The sequence below is a fragment of the Ambystoma mexicanum genome, chromosome 14 (genome assembly GCF_040938575.1).
Source record: "Ambystoma mexicanum isolate Mex_15411 chromosome 14, UKY_AmexF1_1, whole genome shotgun sequence".
NCBI classification, from domain to species: domain Eukaryota; kingdom Metazoa; phylum Chordata; class Amphibia; order Caudata; family Ambystomatidae; genus Ambystoma; species Ambystoma mexicanum.
This window is the reverse complement of record NC_090940.1, coordinates 48,474,391-48,494,879: the sequence shown is the minus strand read 5'-3', so window position 1 is coordinate 48,494,879 and position 20,489 is coordinate 48,474,391. Positions and strand designations below refer to the sequence as shown.

Sequence of the window (20,489 nt, the reverse complement as noted above, 5' to 3'; positions counted from 1 at the left end):
TGAGCAGATAGGAGCCGGCACAGAGTCAAACAATCAGACCAATAGCCTTGTTTTAATAGCTTTGCAGAAGGCTAAGTGAGAGCTAATCATCCGAAGGTGTGTGGGAAGAGCATTCCAGTGTGAGGCGGGCATAGTAGGGAAGCTGGTGCCACCGCCACTCTCTGTGTCTTGGGAGTGGCAATCATGTTAGTGTAGACCTTTCTCACAGGCCTAGAGGAGGTAAGCTTGGCTATTCTTTGGACCAAGTAGTGGTGCCAGATCATGGAGGCATTTATGCATGAGAGAGAGGTTTTTTAAAACAATTCTCTCTGACGGGAAGCCAATGAACTTGCCTCCTCTCCTCGTCTCAGAGATGTGGTCCTTCCTCGAGGTCCCTGTGGCGGCCCCAAGGGAATTGTTCTGAACAAGTTGGAGTTTAGCCAGGTTTTTACAGGAGGTCCCTACAAGGGGGGCATTGCAGTAGTCCAATCTTGATCCGTTTATTGCCCTGGCGATGGTGAGGCAGTTCTGTTGAGATAAGAAGGGTCTAGCTGCTTTGAGTAATTTGGAGTTGTAGACCGAGGAGGAGGCAATGGCATTAACCTGTCTATTCATAGTCAGATTGGAGTCAAGGTAGACGCCCATGGTCTTGACTGTTTGGGATACCGCGATAGGTATATTATCAATGTCGAAAGAACTGTATTGTTCGCCCAAATTACCCAAAGTGGTGGGAGATCCAATTAACAGAAGTTCGGTTTTCTCGCTGTTCAGGCATAACCAGTTTTCTGCCATCCAGGATTGGATCGTGGAGTAGATGGAGGTGAGGGTGTTGGAGTATTTACCTACCCATTGACTGCCCATGGCAATGCTGATTCCTATGGCCATTCCCAGCCACTATTTACCCTTCCCCACCCACACACCCTCCTGGGTTCTCTTTGTGTTAGATTTATTAAGCACTACCATCACATTTTGAGATATAAGTGCCTACAAGTGTTATTTCAAAGCAGTTAATGGGTTAATGTCAGTTACAATTGGGCAACTGCTGTAATACAAACGTCTTAATCAAGTGCCCCTTCAGACACTGAAGTTAAAAGCATGTCCTTGCATCGATGTTCTGTTAAAAACAAGCATTGGTAAAGCCAGCAATTTTGGCTTGTGTATAGGTGTTAAATAGGCATTTTCCATGCACCATATTCCAGCTCTTGGCATCCTCTGGCTAGATAGTATGCATCATTATGGCAGTGCCTAGCAAACGCCAATCCCGTGACTACACAAAAGCCAAACTCTTGGTTTTGCCAATGCTTGTTGGGTTTCTCAGTGATGCCTGGAACACAGGAGCCAGCACAAGTTTCTCGCTGTAGCGAGTCTACTGACCTCTTTCCTCCGGGCAACCCACGACCACCCCCAATGTCTATAGGCCTGCGACCACCGTATGGGTGGGAAAAAGGCTCTGGCGAATGGGCATGACCCGGAGCTGCATGTGAACAGAGCCGTCGAAATTCAAACGGTGCACCGGAAGTGCATCCCATCGGCCGGTAGGACTAATAGCACAGCAGTCGGTACTGTGGTGCCCTTGGCAGACGCCAACTGGCGCAACCCACAATATGAAAGAAAGGGAGGCGTTGAAGGGAAATGAAGGCGCAAGAAGCCTCATAGCCAAGCCCAACCTTTTCTAACCCACCCGTTGAGACATCATGGCAGGTGGGAGGTCGATGTGTCTTGGCAGTGGCTGGGCTGCGGCCTAGGCGTCGTGGCTGCTGTTTGTGGGCAGAGGCGGCCATGAGACACTGGCAGCCGGCGAGCAGCAGCGCCCAGGTGTGCTTCCAACCCTCGGCGGAGGCTCCGGGTGTCTCCCAGAGCCTAAAAGCGCAGTTTCGAGACAGTTATTGACAGCAGCCGCCGCCCCCATCCCTCCTCCCACAGGCAAAGGATGGGGGTCCCATGGAAACGCAGGCCTGTGACGAGGCGCTACCGGTGCCTCCAGCTCCCCGTGATGATGGGTCCCCATGGAAACGGCTCTGGAGGCAAGAGGGCCCCGCTGAGCTCGGAGAGAGGCATCCGACCGGCAAAGGGGGGGGGGGGCAGGCAGAGACCAGGTGATGCGGCAGAAACCCCCAGGAAAACACACACACACACACAAGGCTCACACAGAATACCGGCAAATATTTATTTTTTATTACAAAAGGTTCAGTCAAAACAGTTAAAAATACCAAAAAAACAATACTTTTATTACACAGAAAAAGGCAATCGGCACTGCCGCAGGATTCTAGTCACGTGTTTGGAGGTGGGGTGGGGGGGGTGGAGGGGGCGAAGGGCAATGTCGCACCAAATGCAGCTGGCAAACCCGGGACATTTGTGCTTGCAGTTGAATGTTCCTGCGAATAAATAGAAAACTGGTCGAAGAACCCCAAAATACTGTTGCCACCTCCCCCCAATACCTCCCGAGGCAAGGTCCTGGGGAAAGCCTTCTAGTGGACGCAGCGTGTTCACCCATGACCGAAACCGCCTTACCATGATCACACCACAAGTTGACATCCAGGGCTATATTGTAAGGCAGGGGCATGCGGCCTAGGCTTCTCCAGATGCTTCGGACTAAGCTTCCCATCAGCCCTAGCCAGCTTAGTCAATAGTGAGGGATCATGGGAGTGGTGGTCCATATCATCTGGACTGCCGCAGGGCACTGATTGCAAGGGGCACCGCACAAACCACCCTTTCTATGCTTCTGCCCTCGCCCGCCTCCCCGCAAGGTTTTGTGCAATTGACGGGCGCAGTCTGAGAGAAAGGTGGAGGCACGCGCACCCAAACGATTAGTGTGTCCAGGTGCATTTGAGTGGCAGTTTGATTTCTCACGGTTAACCTCTTCCCCGAACCTTCTTCATGCCTTTCATGATGTGTGACATACATTATTTGGGGGGAGGGGGGGTGCGATGTAGGGCACTTGCTAAGGTCATCCTTAGGATAGAAGTGATTTCAAGACACTTTTTAATGGTTTAACAGTTATCAAGGTCAGTTTGTTCAAACACATAAAGAAAGCGCATTGCTAGGCACTAGGGGTTATCAGAAACCTGAAGTTTGTGTACAACTCGGCAATGGACCACAGTCCACTTGTTGGTTTTAGTGGTCAAGCTGGCCCAAGACACGATGGCGATAGTCTCAGTTTATTAGGTAGAGGAGCAGCCCTTCACAAGCACAAATGACCCCACCACACTGGTTGTATAGGGGGTCAAAGGCTGAAGAAATGTTAGCAGTAGCCTCGCCTGAACAGGCACACGTCAAGTCCTTTGCATGCACACATGACCACACTCCATCGTTTGGCTTCAATGGTGGAGACCCAAGACATGCTGGCGATCGCCGGTCCTACTAGGTAGAGCTGGAGCCCTTCACAAACACACAAGCCCACACCCCAACTGTTACATCTAGTGTTGGAGTAGGCCCAAGACATGCTGGCGATAGCCTGCCCTATTAGATAGAGCTGGAGGCCTACACAAGCACACAAGCCCACACCTCAACTGTTACATCTAGTGTTGGAGTAGACCCAAGACATGCTGGCGATAGCCTGCCCTACTAGATAGAGATGGAGGCCTACACAAGCTCACACCCCAACTGTTACATCAAGTGTTGGAGTAGGCCCAAGACATGCTGGCGATAGCCTGCCCTACTAGATAGAGCTGGAGGCCTTCACAAACACACAAACCCACACCCCAACTGTTACATCTAGTGTTGGAGTAGCCCCAAGACATGCTGGCGATAGTCTACCATGATAGGTGGGGTGAAGTCCTACACAGTTACATATGACCATGTGCTACCTGTTAGGTGTGATGCTGAAGGTGGTAGTCTGCATTAATAAGTAGGGTTAAAGTCCTTCACAAACACATAAACCCACACCAGGCCAGTTGGGTTCGGTTTTGGAGAAGGTCAAAACAATGTTTGCAATATGCTTGCCTTGGTAAATGTAGGTAAGGTCCTTCACAAATGCCAACGACCACACACCGAGTGTTCAGTTGTGTTGTGCGGTAGGCCCAAGACAAGTTGGTGACAGTCAAGTGAAGGTGCTCCACCAGCACGCATCCAGAGGCGGACGTGATCGCAAGTCAAGCTTCGTACGCCGGATCCCCACTCATTCAGACATTTAACAGCGGAGATGACGGAATATGTCTTACTGGACGCCTGGACACACTTGATGAGGACTGCAGTCCTGAAATTGGCTACATTTATGGACCAACAACAAGTCGTTAACAGGACCGTATTGGCCAACTCGCTGGGAGTTGCCATGTGGTCGCCTCGGTAATGTGGCATGTGGGGGACGTGACGGGATCACCGAACACAGCAGAACCAATGATAAAAACCCCAAAAACACAACGACATTCTAGGTACAGGACGTCCTTCCAGAACATTCTCTGATGCAAATAGCTTTGCTAACAGATTCTCAGTGTGTGTGGAAGGGACGCAGTGGGCAATAGCCTGATAGCCAATCAGCACACAGCGTTTCCACCAGAGGAACAAGGACCAGCATGAGACCCCTGCTGGTTAAAGAATCTAAAGGAAAGTGGGGGTGGCGGTGCTGCCTATTTCCGATGGGGTCATCCTAAAGTCAACAGCAGGGAGACATTAGTCAACACCGACAAGTGGGACATACATTGTGAGTGCATTCCCAAATATAGAAAAGTCCATTACAGAATCACAGCACTCCCTGGGGTAAGACATTGTGGCTAGTGGGAGCGAGGGGCTGGCAACTCTCCCAGTTTAGCCATTGACTACATTCTCTATGTGCTGTTTCAATGCTGGTCTCAAAAGCGGGATAGGGCTTAATGGCAACTGGAAGATTTCCAAGAAGGCCTGTGCCATTCAGGAGCAAGTACAAACAGAGGCGGCTTCTGTGGTCTGCATTTGGTCTGCTGGAATGTGGGCTGTGTCTATCATCTGCATTTGGTCAGGCGGTGTATGTGCAGATTCTACAGGCTACGTTTAATTTGGTGGAGTGTGGGTGTTTTCTGTGATCTGCATTTGTTTGGCATGTGGGAGGATTATCTAGTATGTTGACATGCGGGTGGCTTTTGTACTTAGCATTTGGTGCTGTTGGATGGGGCTTCTGTGGTCTGCATTTCATGTGTTGGAATGTGGGTAGTTTCTCTGGTCTGCATTTGTTTTCAGGGATTCGCCCATTTGTTCCTTAAAGAAGACTTACTCATGATCAAACATGACATCATCTGCCTTCAAGAAACCTGGCTGAGAGTTCCACCACTTGTAGAGGGATATACCGTTCATCTTAACCCTGCATCCAAAGGTCCACGAGGGAGACCCATGTCTGGCCTACTAATAGCGATCAAGAACACCGCACAATTCGAAATTCTGGAAACTAGCAAGCCCAATCAGCATATACAATCAGTGGTGGGTAGACTGTCTGTAAGGCCCGACATTGACCCTTTGACCCTTGTAATTACAAACATGTATTTGAACCCCTCGAACAAAGAACTAGCCAATCTCCCAGATCTAGTCATGCAATGGGTGGACACTCAGAGGGAGAACCATGAGGACCCGCATTTGATCCTTTGCGGAGATCTAAATGCACACTGCAGGAACAGCGAGGGATACGACACTGACGATGACACGGCCAAAACCACAACTGCAAGGAAACGAGGCATCTCATGGAGAAGAGCCGTCACATCAAGGGGCATACAAATCCTCACAGACAATAGCACTGGCACATTGCCGGGAACCGCAACATGGAGAGGAAAAACAGTGGCCAGATAATTGACTACATGTGCGTATCACAGAACATCTTGAGCCACCTAACCGCCATGACTGTGGAACTGAAACCACAAAGTGACCACAACCTCCTACACATGTCCTGGTATTGCGGAAGACAGCTAATCACTCAACAGTACAGAGGAAACCTTGACGCGACGTCGGTCATAATAGATTGAGGATAAGGCCAGTGCTCCTCCCAAAGCTGACAGACAACCTGCAAGAGGCTATATGCTGAAATGCCCACACCAGTACATCTGGACCAGTCGACTACACGGTTTTCCTAAAAGCCTTCGAGGCCCGGAGAAGGGACGGAACTAATCAAGGCTTTTTACATCTTCACACCTTCGACTTAGCCACTTGGGAGAAAAAGAGACAAATGGCTCCAACGATACAGACATTAAACAACGATCCACCTACACAGAGTGCATTCAAAATCCAAAAAATCAAGCAAAGGTACAGAAACTGGCGGAAACATCACAAACGAACCATTGTCAAGCAGGTTGTCGAATCCATGTTTCACAAAATGAAGTAAAAAAACACAGCTGAAATCTGGTCAACCATCAATAATCTTGCCGCCATGCAAGAGCTTTCGCTGTCAAACCCTATAACATCGGAAAGTTGGACTTCCCACTTTTGAACATTTTTCAACCCAAAGCCTTTGGAAGGTTCACCACCAGCATTTACGAATAGCACCTGGAACCAACTGGACATTTCCCACTTGACCATCAAAAACAATCAAAAACGCCATAGACCGGTGGAAGGGATCTAGAGCGCTGGGGCCTGACGGGCTAACAAACATGATCCTAAAATCCGACGTGATCCAATGGTCAAGAATATTAATGATCTTCTTCTCTCACATTAACGTAAAAAAAGAAGTACCAGCATCATGGAAGACCGCGGTCATCATCCCGATCTTTAAAAAAGGCTCTAGACTGATCCCAAGCAACTACCGGCCCATAGCACTCCTAGATGTTGTGGATAAGGTGTTTGCCTCGTTTCGTCTGAAGTCCTTGGGTAAGTGGAGCAAGGAAACTACCCATCGAGATATATGGCAGAATGGGTTTATAAAGGGTGTGGGAACCTCGCTTAACATTTTTGTGATCAGCCTCCTTAAAGCCCAAGCAGAGCGTAACAAAGGAAAGAAAATAAAATCTAGGCCACTTTTATCGACCTTACAGAAGCCTTTGACACTGTCGACCGTCATTGGCTATGGGCTAAAATGAAGCAGTGGGACTGCCCAACTGACATCTTAGAACCCATTCAAGAGCTGTACTCTGGACTATCCATAAAGATCAGACTGGACAGATCGGGTCTGCTGTCAAAACCCATTAACACCAACAAGGGGTTGAAGCAAGGCTGCCCCCTTGCCTGAGACCTTTTCAATTTGTTCATCTCGGACATGGAAACCGCATTTGACAATACAAGAAGTTTTCCTCCAAACATTGTAGGTACCAAAATAGGCCATCTGCTCTATGCAGACGACGTGGTCCTATTGGTTCAAACTCCAGTAGGGCTGCAATGCCAATTGGCGGCTCTCAACAACTACATCAAGCTCAACGGCCTAAAAATCAACCCATCGAAGTCAAGAATCATGGTCTTTTGCGAAAATCTAGGAGCTAACAGGAAAAAACCTAACACATGGCACTTCGAAGGGAAACTCATCCCACAGGTATCAGCATTCACCTACCTGGGGCTATGCCTAAATACGAGCACAACTGACAGACCCAGCTTCGATGGCCTAAAATCTAAAGCCATAACTCTTGCTAACCAAGGTCGACTGCTGATGAAAAGGTATTGCGGCTTTACATTGAAATCTCATATCGACCTTTACCGTATGAAAGCAGTTCCAATACTAAGTTATGGTGCAGAGAGGGTATTCTCCTTCCGCATTGAAAACTGGTCTGTCATTGAAGGAACTTTCTAGAAACAAGTGCTGAGAGTCCTCACCAATTCAAGCTCTATGCATGGAACTGGGTCTGACGGCCATGAAAACCATTGTTACTTGGAAGCCATTAGCGATCTACAGAAAATGCTTGATCGCAACTGACAGCGGACGATTCACAGTGATAAAAGAAGCTATTACTAAAAACACTGAAACTACACTATCTGAATGGCAACAGATCTGTCAAGCTATCCTCATCGACTTGGGAGAAAATGACCAGACCCTAAAGGAGAACCCAGACAAACTATAACGGAAATGATACATCAGTGACTGGATAGCCACCCAAGACACCAGACAAGATCTAAAATTGTTTGCCAACCGAGTCCTGACCAAAAGAAACTCCCAAAATACCTCGATCAATTCCCAAACGGGTTCTACCGAGACTACTATCTTAGATTTAGATTAAATCTACTCCCAACAGGTGAGATACTTGGCGTCAGGTCATCCATCTGTACGAAACCTGTTTGCAGATTACGTTGGTCTGAGGATACTATAGAGTCACTACACCACCTGGTGCTATTTTGTCCAACCATGGAGGACAAACGATTCCAGCTCATGTCAGAATTTACAATAAAATATGTTGGAAGGACTGCTGGTTGGAACTAAGCGGCAACCACATTTCACTCACCATAGCTCTGGTGAAACTGCTAATTGAAATATTTGCAAGAATTAAGGCAGGAACGAGCCAAGGAGGAGTGAAGCATGGAGGCTTAGAGGACGAGATCTGAACTATTTGTTGGCGATCTAACAACGAGCCTAGCTCCCTTTTGTTTCTCTCTAACTTCTCCTCCTTGTTCTTTTAACCACATTTTTGCTACTTTTTTCACGTGCTTTTCGCTTTCATGGATTTTCTTTTCTTTACCTGATGATTTTAATTGTTTACGTAAGGCAAAAGGTTTTTCTTACTGTTGAACCAAATAATGCCTTTATAAAAAAAAAACTTGAAAAATTGTTTTGTGATGTGGTTGTCTTCTGTCGTCTTCATTTGTTCTGCTGAGATGTATGCGGCTTCCATTGACTGCATTTGGTCTAGTGAGGTGTGGATGGTTTCTGTGGTCTGCATTTGCTTTGGAATGTGGGTGGCTTTTGTGGCTGCGGTTGGTCTGCCCGAATCTGTGAAGCTTCTGTGGTCTTCATTTGATCTGGTGGGATCTGTGCAGCTTCTATAGTCTGCATTTCTTCCAATGGAATATGGGCGGCTTCTGTCATTTGCATTTGGTCTGGTGACATCTAGGCAGTTTTTGTGGTAAGCATTTGGTTTGCAGGGTTGGGGGCAGCTTCTGCCCCCTGCATTTTGTCTGGTGGAATATGCATGGCTTCTGTGATTAGTATTTGCCTTTGGTCTGGTAGGATGTGTGTGGCCTCTGTGTTCTGCATTTTGTGTGGTTGGATTGGGGCTTTTATGGTCTGCAATTTGCCTGTTGGAATGTGGGCAGCTTATGTGGTCTGCTGGGCTGTGGGCAGCGGCTGTGGTCTGGGGTTTGTGTGCTTGGATGGTGGCATATGTGGTGTGAATTTGGTCTGTTGGGATGTGGGTTGCTTCTGTGATATGCATTTGTTCTGATGGAATGTTGGCAGTCGCTGTGGTCTGTAATTGGTCTGGTGGGATAGGGCATCTTCTGTGGTCTGCATTTGGTGTAGTAGGTTGAAAGTGGCTTCTGTGCTCAGTGTTTGATCGGTTAGGGTGTAGGTACCTTCCGTGGTCTGTATTTGGTCTGTTGTGATGTGCACAGCTTGTGTGGTCTGCATTCGGTCCAGAGGGATGGGGGAAGCTTCTTTGGTCTCTTAAGATGTGTGCATCTTCTGTGTTCTGCATTTTGTCTGGTGGGACATAGGGATTCTGTGGCCCGCATTTGGTCTGGTGGGATGTGGGCAGCTATTGTGGTCTGCATTTGGTCAGGCTAGAGGGTGGCTTCTGTGGTCTGCATTAGGTACAGTAGGGTGCAGGTGGCTTCTGTGGTCTGTGTTTGGTCTTTTAAGGTGTGTGCAGCTTCTGTGGTTTGCATTTGGTTTAGTGGGATGTGTGCATCTTCTGTGTTCTGATTTGGTCTGGTGGAATGTCGGGTTTCTGTGGCCCGTATCTGGTCTAGTGGGATATGGGTAGCTTTTGTGGTCTGCATTTGGTCTCGCTAGATGGGCGCTTCTGTGATCTGCATGTGTTCTGGTAGGGTGATGGTGGCTTCTGTGGTCTGTGAGGATGTGTGCAAATTCTGTGGTCTGAAATCCAACTATGATGAATTATTCACCAGGAAGGGAGATTACTAACTTTAATAAGAGCAGAATTTCTTGCACAGCCTTAGGGGCGTACCTGTCTCATACCAGAGATGGTCACGGAGAGGAGCGCTTGGTAGTGGGTGGACGCCACAATCGCTACCCACCCTTACTACTGATCCTGGTAACTTGACTACTGTAGCCAGTGCAAACACCCTATATATGGAAAGCTCTTACAGTGGACACTCGGCGGCCTACAGCCCCTGACACAGAAAATGCTGTAATGTGAGAAAAACGTTCATCTGTGCGCACGGCGGCCATCTTGAAACACAGGACTCCCATTTAGTACCAAAGGGCCAGCTTTGCGAAATAGTAACTTTTTGATAAAATCAGAAAAAAAATATGCTGGCTTTTAAAAAAAAAATGAAAAGACATATAACATTGGTAAAAAGGATAAACAGGACGAATACTGCATTATAAATTCTAGCTAGTTGTTCACAGGAATGCACTGCTTTCCTAGAGTTTTACCTCACCTTCCAGAAAGCGCGGTCTACATTTTAGAGGAATGTATGTAGCCAAGAAGAAACACATAACTAAAGTATTTAAAATGAAAATGTAAAAATGATTTTGGAGGAATCCGGTCACTTGATATTATTGTGACGTCCGAGGTGGCGGCATTGAGGAAGAAGGCGAGGCGCTACGTGTGACACGCAGGCAGTGAGAACCCTAAGATTTCCTGGGTCGAGGCTCCACTAGTCCTCATTCGAGGGCACCTCTTTTATTTAAAACCTGGCACACGTCACTTATTTATGTGGTATGAAGAAATACTTGAAGTACAGAGCTATCAAATGACAGAGCAAAGTGATGGAATAAAAAGGGGGTCAAAGCTTTGAGCAATGAGGGCACCCCTGGAACTGTAGTCTGAAATATAAACGCAGCGAACGCGCAATCTGTGGCCGTTGCTGCCTACCCCATTGACCACTTGTTGTATAATAATCAGTTACAAGGTACTTGTAGCAACAGGCTTTCTTTATTCTTCTCTTGCATTAGTAGATATAACTAATAAATTAGTCCACATGGTGTTCATAGGCTGCAGGTGTGAGATAAGCAATGCCTGGGGCCTCAGGGTTGCCCTCCAGGCTTTGTGGCAGTCTTTATGTCCCTCATTGTAGAGGAGCGCTGCAAGCCGACTGATCTGTGTCACTGGCACCTTTGTAGTGTCCGTTTTACGCTTGGCGTGGGAATCCACACTTCTTCGCGAGATCTCGCGAGACTTTGGAGGTGCCGAGATCTCTCAAGCTCTATACATACCTCCCCTTGGAAAACAACAATGTCTATTCCATAATAAAGTCATCATTCTTCACCGGTCTTCTGTGATCTCTTTTTGGACGACCTTCTTTCGTCCTGACTGCATCCGGTGCTTGTATCATTTCATGAGACACTTCAGGCGTCTTGCTCTCTGACTCGTTTTCTATGACTGCTTCCGCTGATGCTTCTCACTCTTGTTCACTCCTTGCATCATGGCCTTTGCGGTTGCCGGGATGAGACTCATCTTGTGTTTTCTCAGTGGCCGGTTGCTTCTCAAACGTTGCCATGCGTTCCATGTCCCACGTGCGGCCATCTTGAGTGCGGACGAAATTGGTTCCTCTGTGTATAACCTTTATGAGCTTGATGAACTTCAAACCTGTCGTTTGATCCTTATAGGGTAGGCACATTTTCATCCAGTCTCCTTCTGTGACATCACAACCGTGGGTCGCTCTTCTCTGGTCGCCCCATTGATTCTTTCGTGCTTTGTTACTCTCCAACCTCCAGACGACCTCTTCAATGGTTACTTCATCATCTTCTTTTACCTAGGTCAATCATGGCAGTACCAGTGTGGATGTCGCATTCATTCAACCGGCTATATGGGTTATCTCAAACGTATACTATTGAAGTTTTTCCGCAATGTGTGTTAGGCGCAGTGTGGACGACTTTGTTCCTCCTGGGCTGAGCATGTGGATCAGGGGCTTATGGTCGGTAACCAATTTGAATTTTGTGCCACATGCGTACTTTCTGAAATGTTCTACCTCCCAAGTTCCTGCCAACAACTTCTTTTCAACGCTGGAGTAGTTCCTCTCAAGTTTTGATAGGGCTTTGGAGGCGAATACTACCACATGTTCAGTATCACCTTTTCTCTGCAGAAGCACGGCGCCTAGTCCACATGCGCTGGCGTCCATGGTTATCACCGTGACCCATGCAGGATTAAATGGCTGTAGGCAGGGTATTTCTACTATCCTTTCTTTTATGACGTCCATGGCCTCTTTCTGTGCTTCAGACCAGGTGAACTCCGCTCCCTTCTTTGGAATGAACTGGGCGTAGTATTCCGCAAGTCCCAGTAACAATCTTACTTCGTCTTTGCTGGCAGGCTCTGGGGCTTTGACAATGACCTGTACCAGGTTTTGTTTAGGGCCGATTCCTCTGGTGGATATCCTGTACCCCAGGTATTCCACTTCTTGTGCTTTCAAGACGCACTTCTCTTATCTAAGCTTCACCCCTGCATTCTCTAATTTGGTGAGCACTCTTCTCAATGTGGTATCTTGAGTGTCCTCATCATTGGCATACAACAGTATGTTGTCCTGAAAGTAGGAGACATTACCTATATCTCGCAGTAGTGAGTCCATCATACGTTGGAATGGTGAGGCTGCTGAGGATAGGCCGAAAGGCATCTTAGTGAACTGGTAGGTCCCGAACGGGGTGATGAATGCTGTGAGTGGCCTGGAGTCTTTGTGGAGATGGATCTGATGATATACATTCCTAATGTCCTGTTTTGAAAACACTTTTTCCTCTTTCATCATGAGGATAAGTTCATTTATACTGGGGAGGGGGTAGCTGTCCACAATGACCTCCAGGTTGAGGCTGCTCAAGTCAATGCAAACCCTCAAGTCTTCTGAGGTTTGTTTTATTATCAGCACAACCGGGCTCAGCCACTCTGAGGCACCCACTTCCTCGATGGTGCCCTCTTTCACCATCTTGTTGAGTTGACTTTTTAGTGTATCCCTGGCGGTCGCTGGTACCGGCGACACCTTGGGCTTGACCGGGACCATGTTGGCCTTTAGTATTATTCTGTGAACAAAGTTCTTGATTTTCCCTGGTCCCTCTGAAAACAATCTGGGGAGGTCTTCTTTCACCACCGGCACTCCTCCTGTATTGACTGCCAATACATGATCTTCCGTGCTGGGATTTAGTTTGATATTGAGTTTTGCTTGGTCGGCTCATCCTAGGATGGCTCGGCCTTCTTTGGACAGATGTACTCTTGTTGTGGTCTCTCTTCCTTTGAACTCCACAACAACCTTTATGTACCCTAACAGGTTCACTGACACACCTCCAAAAATGGTGGGCTCGTGGCGCGTGCTAAGTACTTCCACTCTGTCGGTTCCCATCATTTCTTTGTACGTGTGAAAGGGTAGGATGGTCAAGCATGAGTCTGCCATCACTCTTGTCACCATGCCTTTTACCTTGATTGTGCAGTGGGGCTTCACCTTTCTGGCTCTCGAACTGTTCACCATCAACACCGTGGGCCTCCCTTCTTCTTCTGACAAGGAATCGGCTTCCACATTGTGTTCTGCATTTATGGTCGTCACTTTCATTGTTGCGCCATCTGCAAAACAAACCATAGTGTCCTATTTTATTGCATACAAAGCACTCTTTGCCCCTCGCTGGACATTGTCTGTCATTGGCTAGGTGTCTGGTGCTGGTGCACCTGTGGCACTTTAGCGGCTCCTTTCTTCCCCACTTACCTTCTCTTGCGTCACTCACTAGCTTCTCTTTTCTGTTTTTAAAGGTGATCTCCTGGACTTCTGCTGGGGGCAGAGCTGCCTGCAAACTCTTTTCCTCGTCCCGCTGTCTCTTCTGCGGCCCTCGCTATCTCTACGGCCTTGTCAAGCTGAAGTTCTTTCTTTAATATAAACTTATCTTGCACCTGTCGGCTGTTGGTATGGACTGTCAACATGTCACAGATCATAGCTTCTGCATTATATCCTAAATCGCATAGCGCAGCTAGTTCCCTTAACTTGGTTAGATAATCATCCACGGGCTCTGCCGCTTCTTGTTTACGTCCATAGAACTGAATGTCCCTTAATGTAGAAGAGCGCCGGGAGCCAACTGCTCCGTGTTACTGGCGCGGGTATCCGCGCTTCGCAGCGAGATCTCGCGAGACTGCGGCGGTGCTGAGATATCGCGAGCTCTCTACACCACTGAAACCCACTGTCATAGGAATTTCTCCACTTTTAAAATTCCCAGTGGGACGTTGTGGGGTGCCAGGTTGAATTCCTATTGGGAAGGCATCACAGCACTAACTAGTGACCCCAAACCACGCGTGACACGTTTCAGCCTGCAGGCACTTTTGCGCAACGTTCCCTTTAGAAGTATGAGCCTACAAGTCCCAGTATTCAATTTTCTTTGGGTTGAAACGGCTGCAATGGCGTGAAGTGGCACTAAAGAAATGGGGTCACATGGCAGCCATGCACAGGGCCCTGCATATAAGACAAAGGCATGATCACTGCGCCGTTGTTCCCAACATCTCAATTTATATGGAATTCCGACTCTCCTCAAGTCCTTCATGTCCTGGCAATACCTATCCCTGCCTGCTAGCCTCTGGGACCAAGTCTCTAGTCCTCACCTTTGTTTTTTTTTTTTAAGTTCGGACATCCTCTTACATTTTTTCCAAACCCGATTTACTTCCGGAATGCGCTCTCTGTGGAATTAAAGCGGCACACCTCTAATTGGTGGCATGACACGCTTATTTAGAAATGCTTCTCAGTATGCTCTCTGAAGGGCTTCAACCCTGTAACAGTATTATGTTATTTTACAAGGTCGATCTAGCACAGCCTTTTCCATTTGTCTTGCCTCTTGGCGCTTTGGTTGCTTCAAGTAAAAAGTTGGGCTATGGGATTTCCCAAGGAACACCCTCCACAAGAGCACCTGAATCGGAAACACAACGACACACTTACGGGAGAAGGCCAATATTCCACAGGAACGCACGAAAAGTCCACAAAACAAAGATTGTATCAAAGTTGTGTATTTTGGGCACGATTCATGGAATTATTTGCGTGTAAAATCGGGGGTTTGCACGCAATGCTGCGTGCAAATCCTTGTTCATCCATTCATGGAATCGACTGTGTGGGTCCTTTCCTGGGCGAGCCATCGAACGCCTTTTGCAATACACCATGCAGAGTGTGGGCGTGGCTTGTGCAGAGGGCTGGGAAGGGGGCGGGACACAGAAAATGGGGAAAAGCATGCAAACAAGTGGGTGTTCCGAGGGACGTCCCGCAGGCAATCCCTCACAATTGCACCAAACAACATGTATTCATGGAACCCCCCGCGCAACCTCTTGGCATGTTAATGCCCATGAAAATCCCTCGATCCCTACGCCACCCGAAGTCAGGCGTAAGTACACTTGTGTGCAGGAATCGTAGCGCAGAGGTGGGTTTGCATCTATCGGACATAGGGCTGTGTGTACACAACCGGGGTCCCAATCTTACATAAGGGTGCACGTACGCAGTGTAGCAGGGTGCGCAAATGGTTTACGGGGGTTCATATGCAAATTTTCAGAGTTTTTGTTGTGTTATGATTTTTCATACGCATTTTGTCGGGTGCCTGCAACCGTTACGGGGACCCTACCCATGGTTCCCGAGATGCAGGCCTGCTTGCGGGGTGCCCCATGCACTGTTTGAAGGGTGTGTATATTCGCACCTGGGGCAGCATGCAAAAATAGCTGTTCTGGCTGCTTTTGCTTAGCTTGAGGGCGTGTTGGGGCGGTCTGGGCGCGAATTGTGAATACGGTTACTTTGCGCAGTGAATTCATTGAATATGCAGGGCGTTCATTTTTTATTCTGCGCGTAGGCTTGCGCATTGCTCTCCTCGGCACGCGGCCCTTGCAGGATTTCTGCACACATTTACATGAATCTGGCCCTCTCTGTATTAGATATGGCTCAGTCTGTTTGTGTCCATTATATATTTATTTTATAAGCTTGTAACTATGTTTGGTTTACATTTGAGAATGTACAAATAACACAAGTTGCTGAAACACACACACACACAACAGAATATAGGCAGCAGTGGTCAAAGCTTCCTTAGCACGCCAGACGGGAGAGGGGTAGCATGCGCAGCAGACAAATTCCCTTCACATTCACAACATGCATAATGCAAAACACCACTGGACCCCTTTTGCACACATAACAGAAACGCAGAAGTGGTGCAAGCTTCTGTCACACACACAGAACAGGTATGGCATGGACAGCAGCAGTGGATGCTTTCTTTACACACAGAGAACAAGTAGAGCACGGGGAGCAGCAGTGCAACCTACCTTTATATACAGAGAACAAGCAGAGCATGGGCAGCAGCAGTGCAAGCTTCCCTCCCACACAGAAAACAAGTAGAGCCTGGGCAGCAGCAGTACAAGCTTCCCGCATACACAGAGAAGAAGCAGAGCATGGGCAGCAGTAGTGTAAGCTTCCCTCACACAGAGAAAACAAGTAGAGCCTGGGCAGCAGCAGTGCAAGCTTCCCCCATAAACAGAACAGGTATGACATGGGTAGAAGCAGTGAACGTATCCCTCATGCATTCAGAAAATGCGCAATACTGGCAGTGGTGTATGCTTCGTGCTCTCATACACACACAAATGCACACACACACACACGTGCATATGCCCACACACACACACACACACACACACACAGTAGGGACATATCTAACAGCAATGCCAGCTTCCCTCACACAGAACAGAGCCTTACATAGCAAGGAGGAGGTGTCTGCACATTTTCCCACACTGACCAAACAGGTACAGCACTGACAGCTGCAGTGCACGCTGCTGTCATTCCAACAAAGACAAATTATGGTGAAGGAAAGTGCAAGCTCTCCTCACACACAGAAAAAGTGCAGTATGAGAAGGGGCAGTGCAAGCTTCCCTTACACAGAACAGTTACCTTCTGGCGAGGAGCACTACCAGCTTCCGCCAGACAGAGCAAAGGTATAGTATGGTATAGTGGGGCGCAGCTTCCCTCCCACACACACACAGGCCGAATAAGAACAGTTTGGTGATATGTGGTGCAAGCTTCCCTCCCACACACGCACAGGCCGAATAAGAACAGTTTGATGATGTGGTGCAAGCTTCCCTCCCACACACAGGCCGAATAAGAACAGTTTGGTGATATGTGGTGCAAGCTTCCCTCCCGCACACACACACCGGCCGAATAAGAACAGTTTGATGGTAAGTGGTGCAAGCTTCCCTCCCACACGCACACACGCACACACATGCACAGAATAAGCAGAGCCTGAGAAGGCACGGTGCATATTCCCCTCACAGAGAACAGGTGCATTATGGGGAGGAGCAGTGTAGCCCTTCCTGTGCCCCAGGCATGACCCGAAGGAATGTGTAGGGGGAATAAATAGGCATTCCGACACTAGTTACTAAGGGAGGGGGGAGTCCACATGTGAAAGCATTGGCCTCTACTGTGAATGCCAATTGTGATTGTGCTTCTTGCTTTAAATAGGTACCCAGACGCTGTGCATGGGGCTGGCACCAGCATTTCTCCCCACACACCTTCTGTGACACTGCCAGGCTAGCACCCCAACATTGGGTCTCCACCGGGGTACCGATCCAAGCCACAGTGCCCATAACCAAAGCGGGCTGCAAGCTTCCTGGCATTCTGTCATGCCACTAAGGACACTTAATGAGGGTTAAGGGCAGTGGCACACAGCATTTGCGAGAAATCCTGCTGCTGGTGTAGACATTGGATGTGCTCCACAAAGAGGGCATTGCTTGGCCCACTTGTATCCTAAACTGGGTTTTGGGCATTGTTGCAAAAGGTTTGTCGGAGCACCGGAGTAGATGCACCTGTTTTGGGGTTGCCCCAGCTGCCTGATTCCCTCGGTGCCTCCTGCCCAGCTACCTAATTCCCTCTGTGCCTCCTGCCCCGCTGTCTGACTCCCTCTGTGCCTCCTGCCCCACTGCCTGGCTCCCTCTGTGCCTCCTTCCCAGCTGTCTGATTCCCTATATGCCCACTGCCCAGCTGCCTAACTCCCTCTGTGCCAACTGCACAGCTGCCTGATTTCCTCTGTGCCTCCTGCCCCACTGCCTGGCTCCCTCTGTGCCTCCTTCCCAGCTGTCTGATTCCCTATATGCCTACTGCCCAGCTGCCTAACTCCCTCTGTGCCAACTGCACAGCTGCCTGATTCCCTCTGTGCCTCCTGCCCCACTGTCTGACTCCCTCTGTGCCTCCTGGCCAGCTGCCTGATTCCCTATGTACCTCATGACCAGCTGTCTGAATCCCTATGTACCTCCTGGCCAGCTGTCTGAATCCCTATGTGCCTCCTGGCCAGCTGTCTGAATCCCTATGTACCTCCTGGCCAGCTCTCTGAATCCCTATGTACCTCCTGGCCAGCTGTATGAATCCCTATGTACCTTCTGGCCAGCTGTCTGAATCCCTATGTGCCTCCTTCCAGGTTTCTGAGTCCCTATTTTCCTCCTGCCCAGGTTACTGACACTTTCTGTGCCTCCTTCCCACGTTTCCGACTCACTCTGTGCCTCCTGCCTCACTGTCTAACTCCCTCTATGCCTCCTGCCCCACTGTCTGACTCCCTTTGTACTTCCTTCCCAGCTGCCTGACTCCCTCTGTGCCCTGCTTCCACAATGCTCCCCTGTCCTAGTCACTCAGTCATTCATTTCTGCAAAGCCACCCTTCCTGCAGACATGGTTTGCCTCATTCCCTCCAAGCCCTGTCTGATCCTCTCTAGGTGGCCATATCAGGCAGGTACCTGCTATCACATGACACCCTAGCTTTCTTCTCTCCAAAGGAGGGTCCCCACTGTGTCCTCACTGTGGACTCACCCACAAAGTCCATCCCTGGAATGTAGAAATGCAGGAGGCCCCGCTTCTCATGCAGTACACAGTATACCAAAAATGGCCCTGCAGTCATTGGCTGCACGCGGCTGCATGGTCTTGGACCTGTGTCATATGCACGAGGAACCACCCAGTCTGTTCAGCCTCAACGATCCCCATCTGACATCAAGGCAAGGGGACGTCTTGTCCAACAGGGCTCAACGGGACCATTTACAAAGTTTCAGAAACTTTCACAGAAGTTACACATATGCATGGTGGTCTCCTCTGGGCCCACAGTGGCCCTTGGTCCCTTAACTGAGAAGCTGCAAGTCTTTGATTAGGGACCATGAGCAAACCCGGCTGTGGCCTTAAGGTGCTCACGTAGTGGATGTCCACGAGCACAGACCTCTTGTGGGGTGGGCTTCATAGGTCATCAGTGGCCCTGCTTCACAATGCTTTCCTCTCGGCTTCATCAGGTTCCTGGCGGGCGACCTGCGGTCGCAGGAGATGCGCAGGGTACTGCAGGCTGTGGTCGGTTGCATGCTGCTGCCACCGTGGGTCGTCGCTCTCGTGGGTGATGTAACGCTCCCCGATTTTGCATTCCAGGTCCCGCAAATCTAACCACGTTTGATAGTCCTGCACATAGAAGACAAAAAAAAACACCTTATGGTTAGTACCATGTGTCTCGCTGGTGTGAACTATTAGTAGCTTGTGGTAGGAGTTCAACTTTCAATTTACCTGGGAAATGACGAGGGGGGGTGGCTTATGGCATACCCTTTTATGCAGGTGATGTCATAGGAAGTGGCATCACAGGAAACGACCCCACAGGGATGTACTTGTGGGTGATGCCCTGGTTAGTCGTTTTATTAATTGCGCTCTGCTTTCCACCAAAACTCAAAGGTGCTGGATGGTTGGTAGCTTTTACAGTAGGGTCCAGGCCACTCATTTTTCCATTGTACATATAGGGCCTGAATCATGGAATTATTTGCATGGAAAATAGGGAACATGCACGCCAAACTGCATGCGAGTAGTATAAGATGATACCTTTCATCAGAAATTAAGCTTGACAGGGGGTAACGCCCCGTTACCAAGGAAAGTCCCGCCCTAACGGAAGTCCCGGTCCAGAAGTGACATCATGGGGATGACCCGGAAGTCCCACCCTAGTGGAAAGCCTATCCCGGAAGTGAGTTGATGGTTGTTAACAGGAAATAAGGCCCTAGCGGCAGTGTCATCCCGGATGTGACATCATAGGTGCTACCTGGGAGGCCCCCACAAAGCCTGTTGTCCCGAGGGCACCCTCCTGTGGTCCCCCGGAAGTCCAAACATGATGGATGACCTATTCCGGAAGTGGCCTAGTGTGCTTCAACTGAAAGACTGGTTATGGGTATGTGGGTTGACCATTCTGACCCAGATGCCCCCCAAAGACCCAGAAGTGTATAGCAGTTTTAGGGGTGTGGCGTGAAGGGTGTATATTTATATATATACAGAGGGTGTTTCAGAGGGAGCTACATGCCGCTCCTTAAGCCCTGGGAAAACCTGATTGTGCAGCGCCGGCTATACCCAAAGGTATGGGGCGGTGTACACATTGCTGAATCCAGGGGTATCTTGATGGCTGGTTTTGCTAAAGAGGGTGTTTAGCATTGAGCAGGGTTGTGTGTTTCTCTGTAGTAATATCCATGAAAAAAGCATAGCATATATACTAAGATTTTTCAAAAACGAAAAATATTCAGTACACAAAATAGTTATATTAAT

General features: G+C 48.7%; 1 protein-coding gene across 4 annotated transcripts in view; it reads right to left on the bottom strand.

The window, feature by feature from the left end:
* Positions 1-2,132: 2,132 nt before the first annotated feature.
* Positions 2,133-20,489, bottom strand: part of PRKD1 (protein kinase D1) — a 1,050,331-nt gene continuing 1,031,974 nt past the window's right edge. For all 4 annotated transcript variants that reach the window (XM_069638504.1, XM_069638505.1, XM_069638506.1 and 1 more), the window contains one exon: positions 2,133-19,373. In XM_069638504.1, coding sequence (XP_069494605.1) covers positions 19,185-19,373 — 189 coding nt within the window. In that variant the 3' untranslated portion in view covers positions 2,133-19,184. The remainder of the gene's footprint in view (positions 19,374-20,489) is intronic.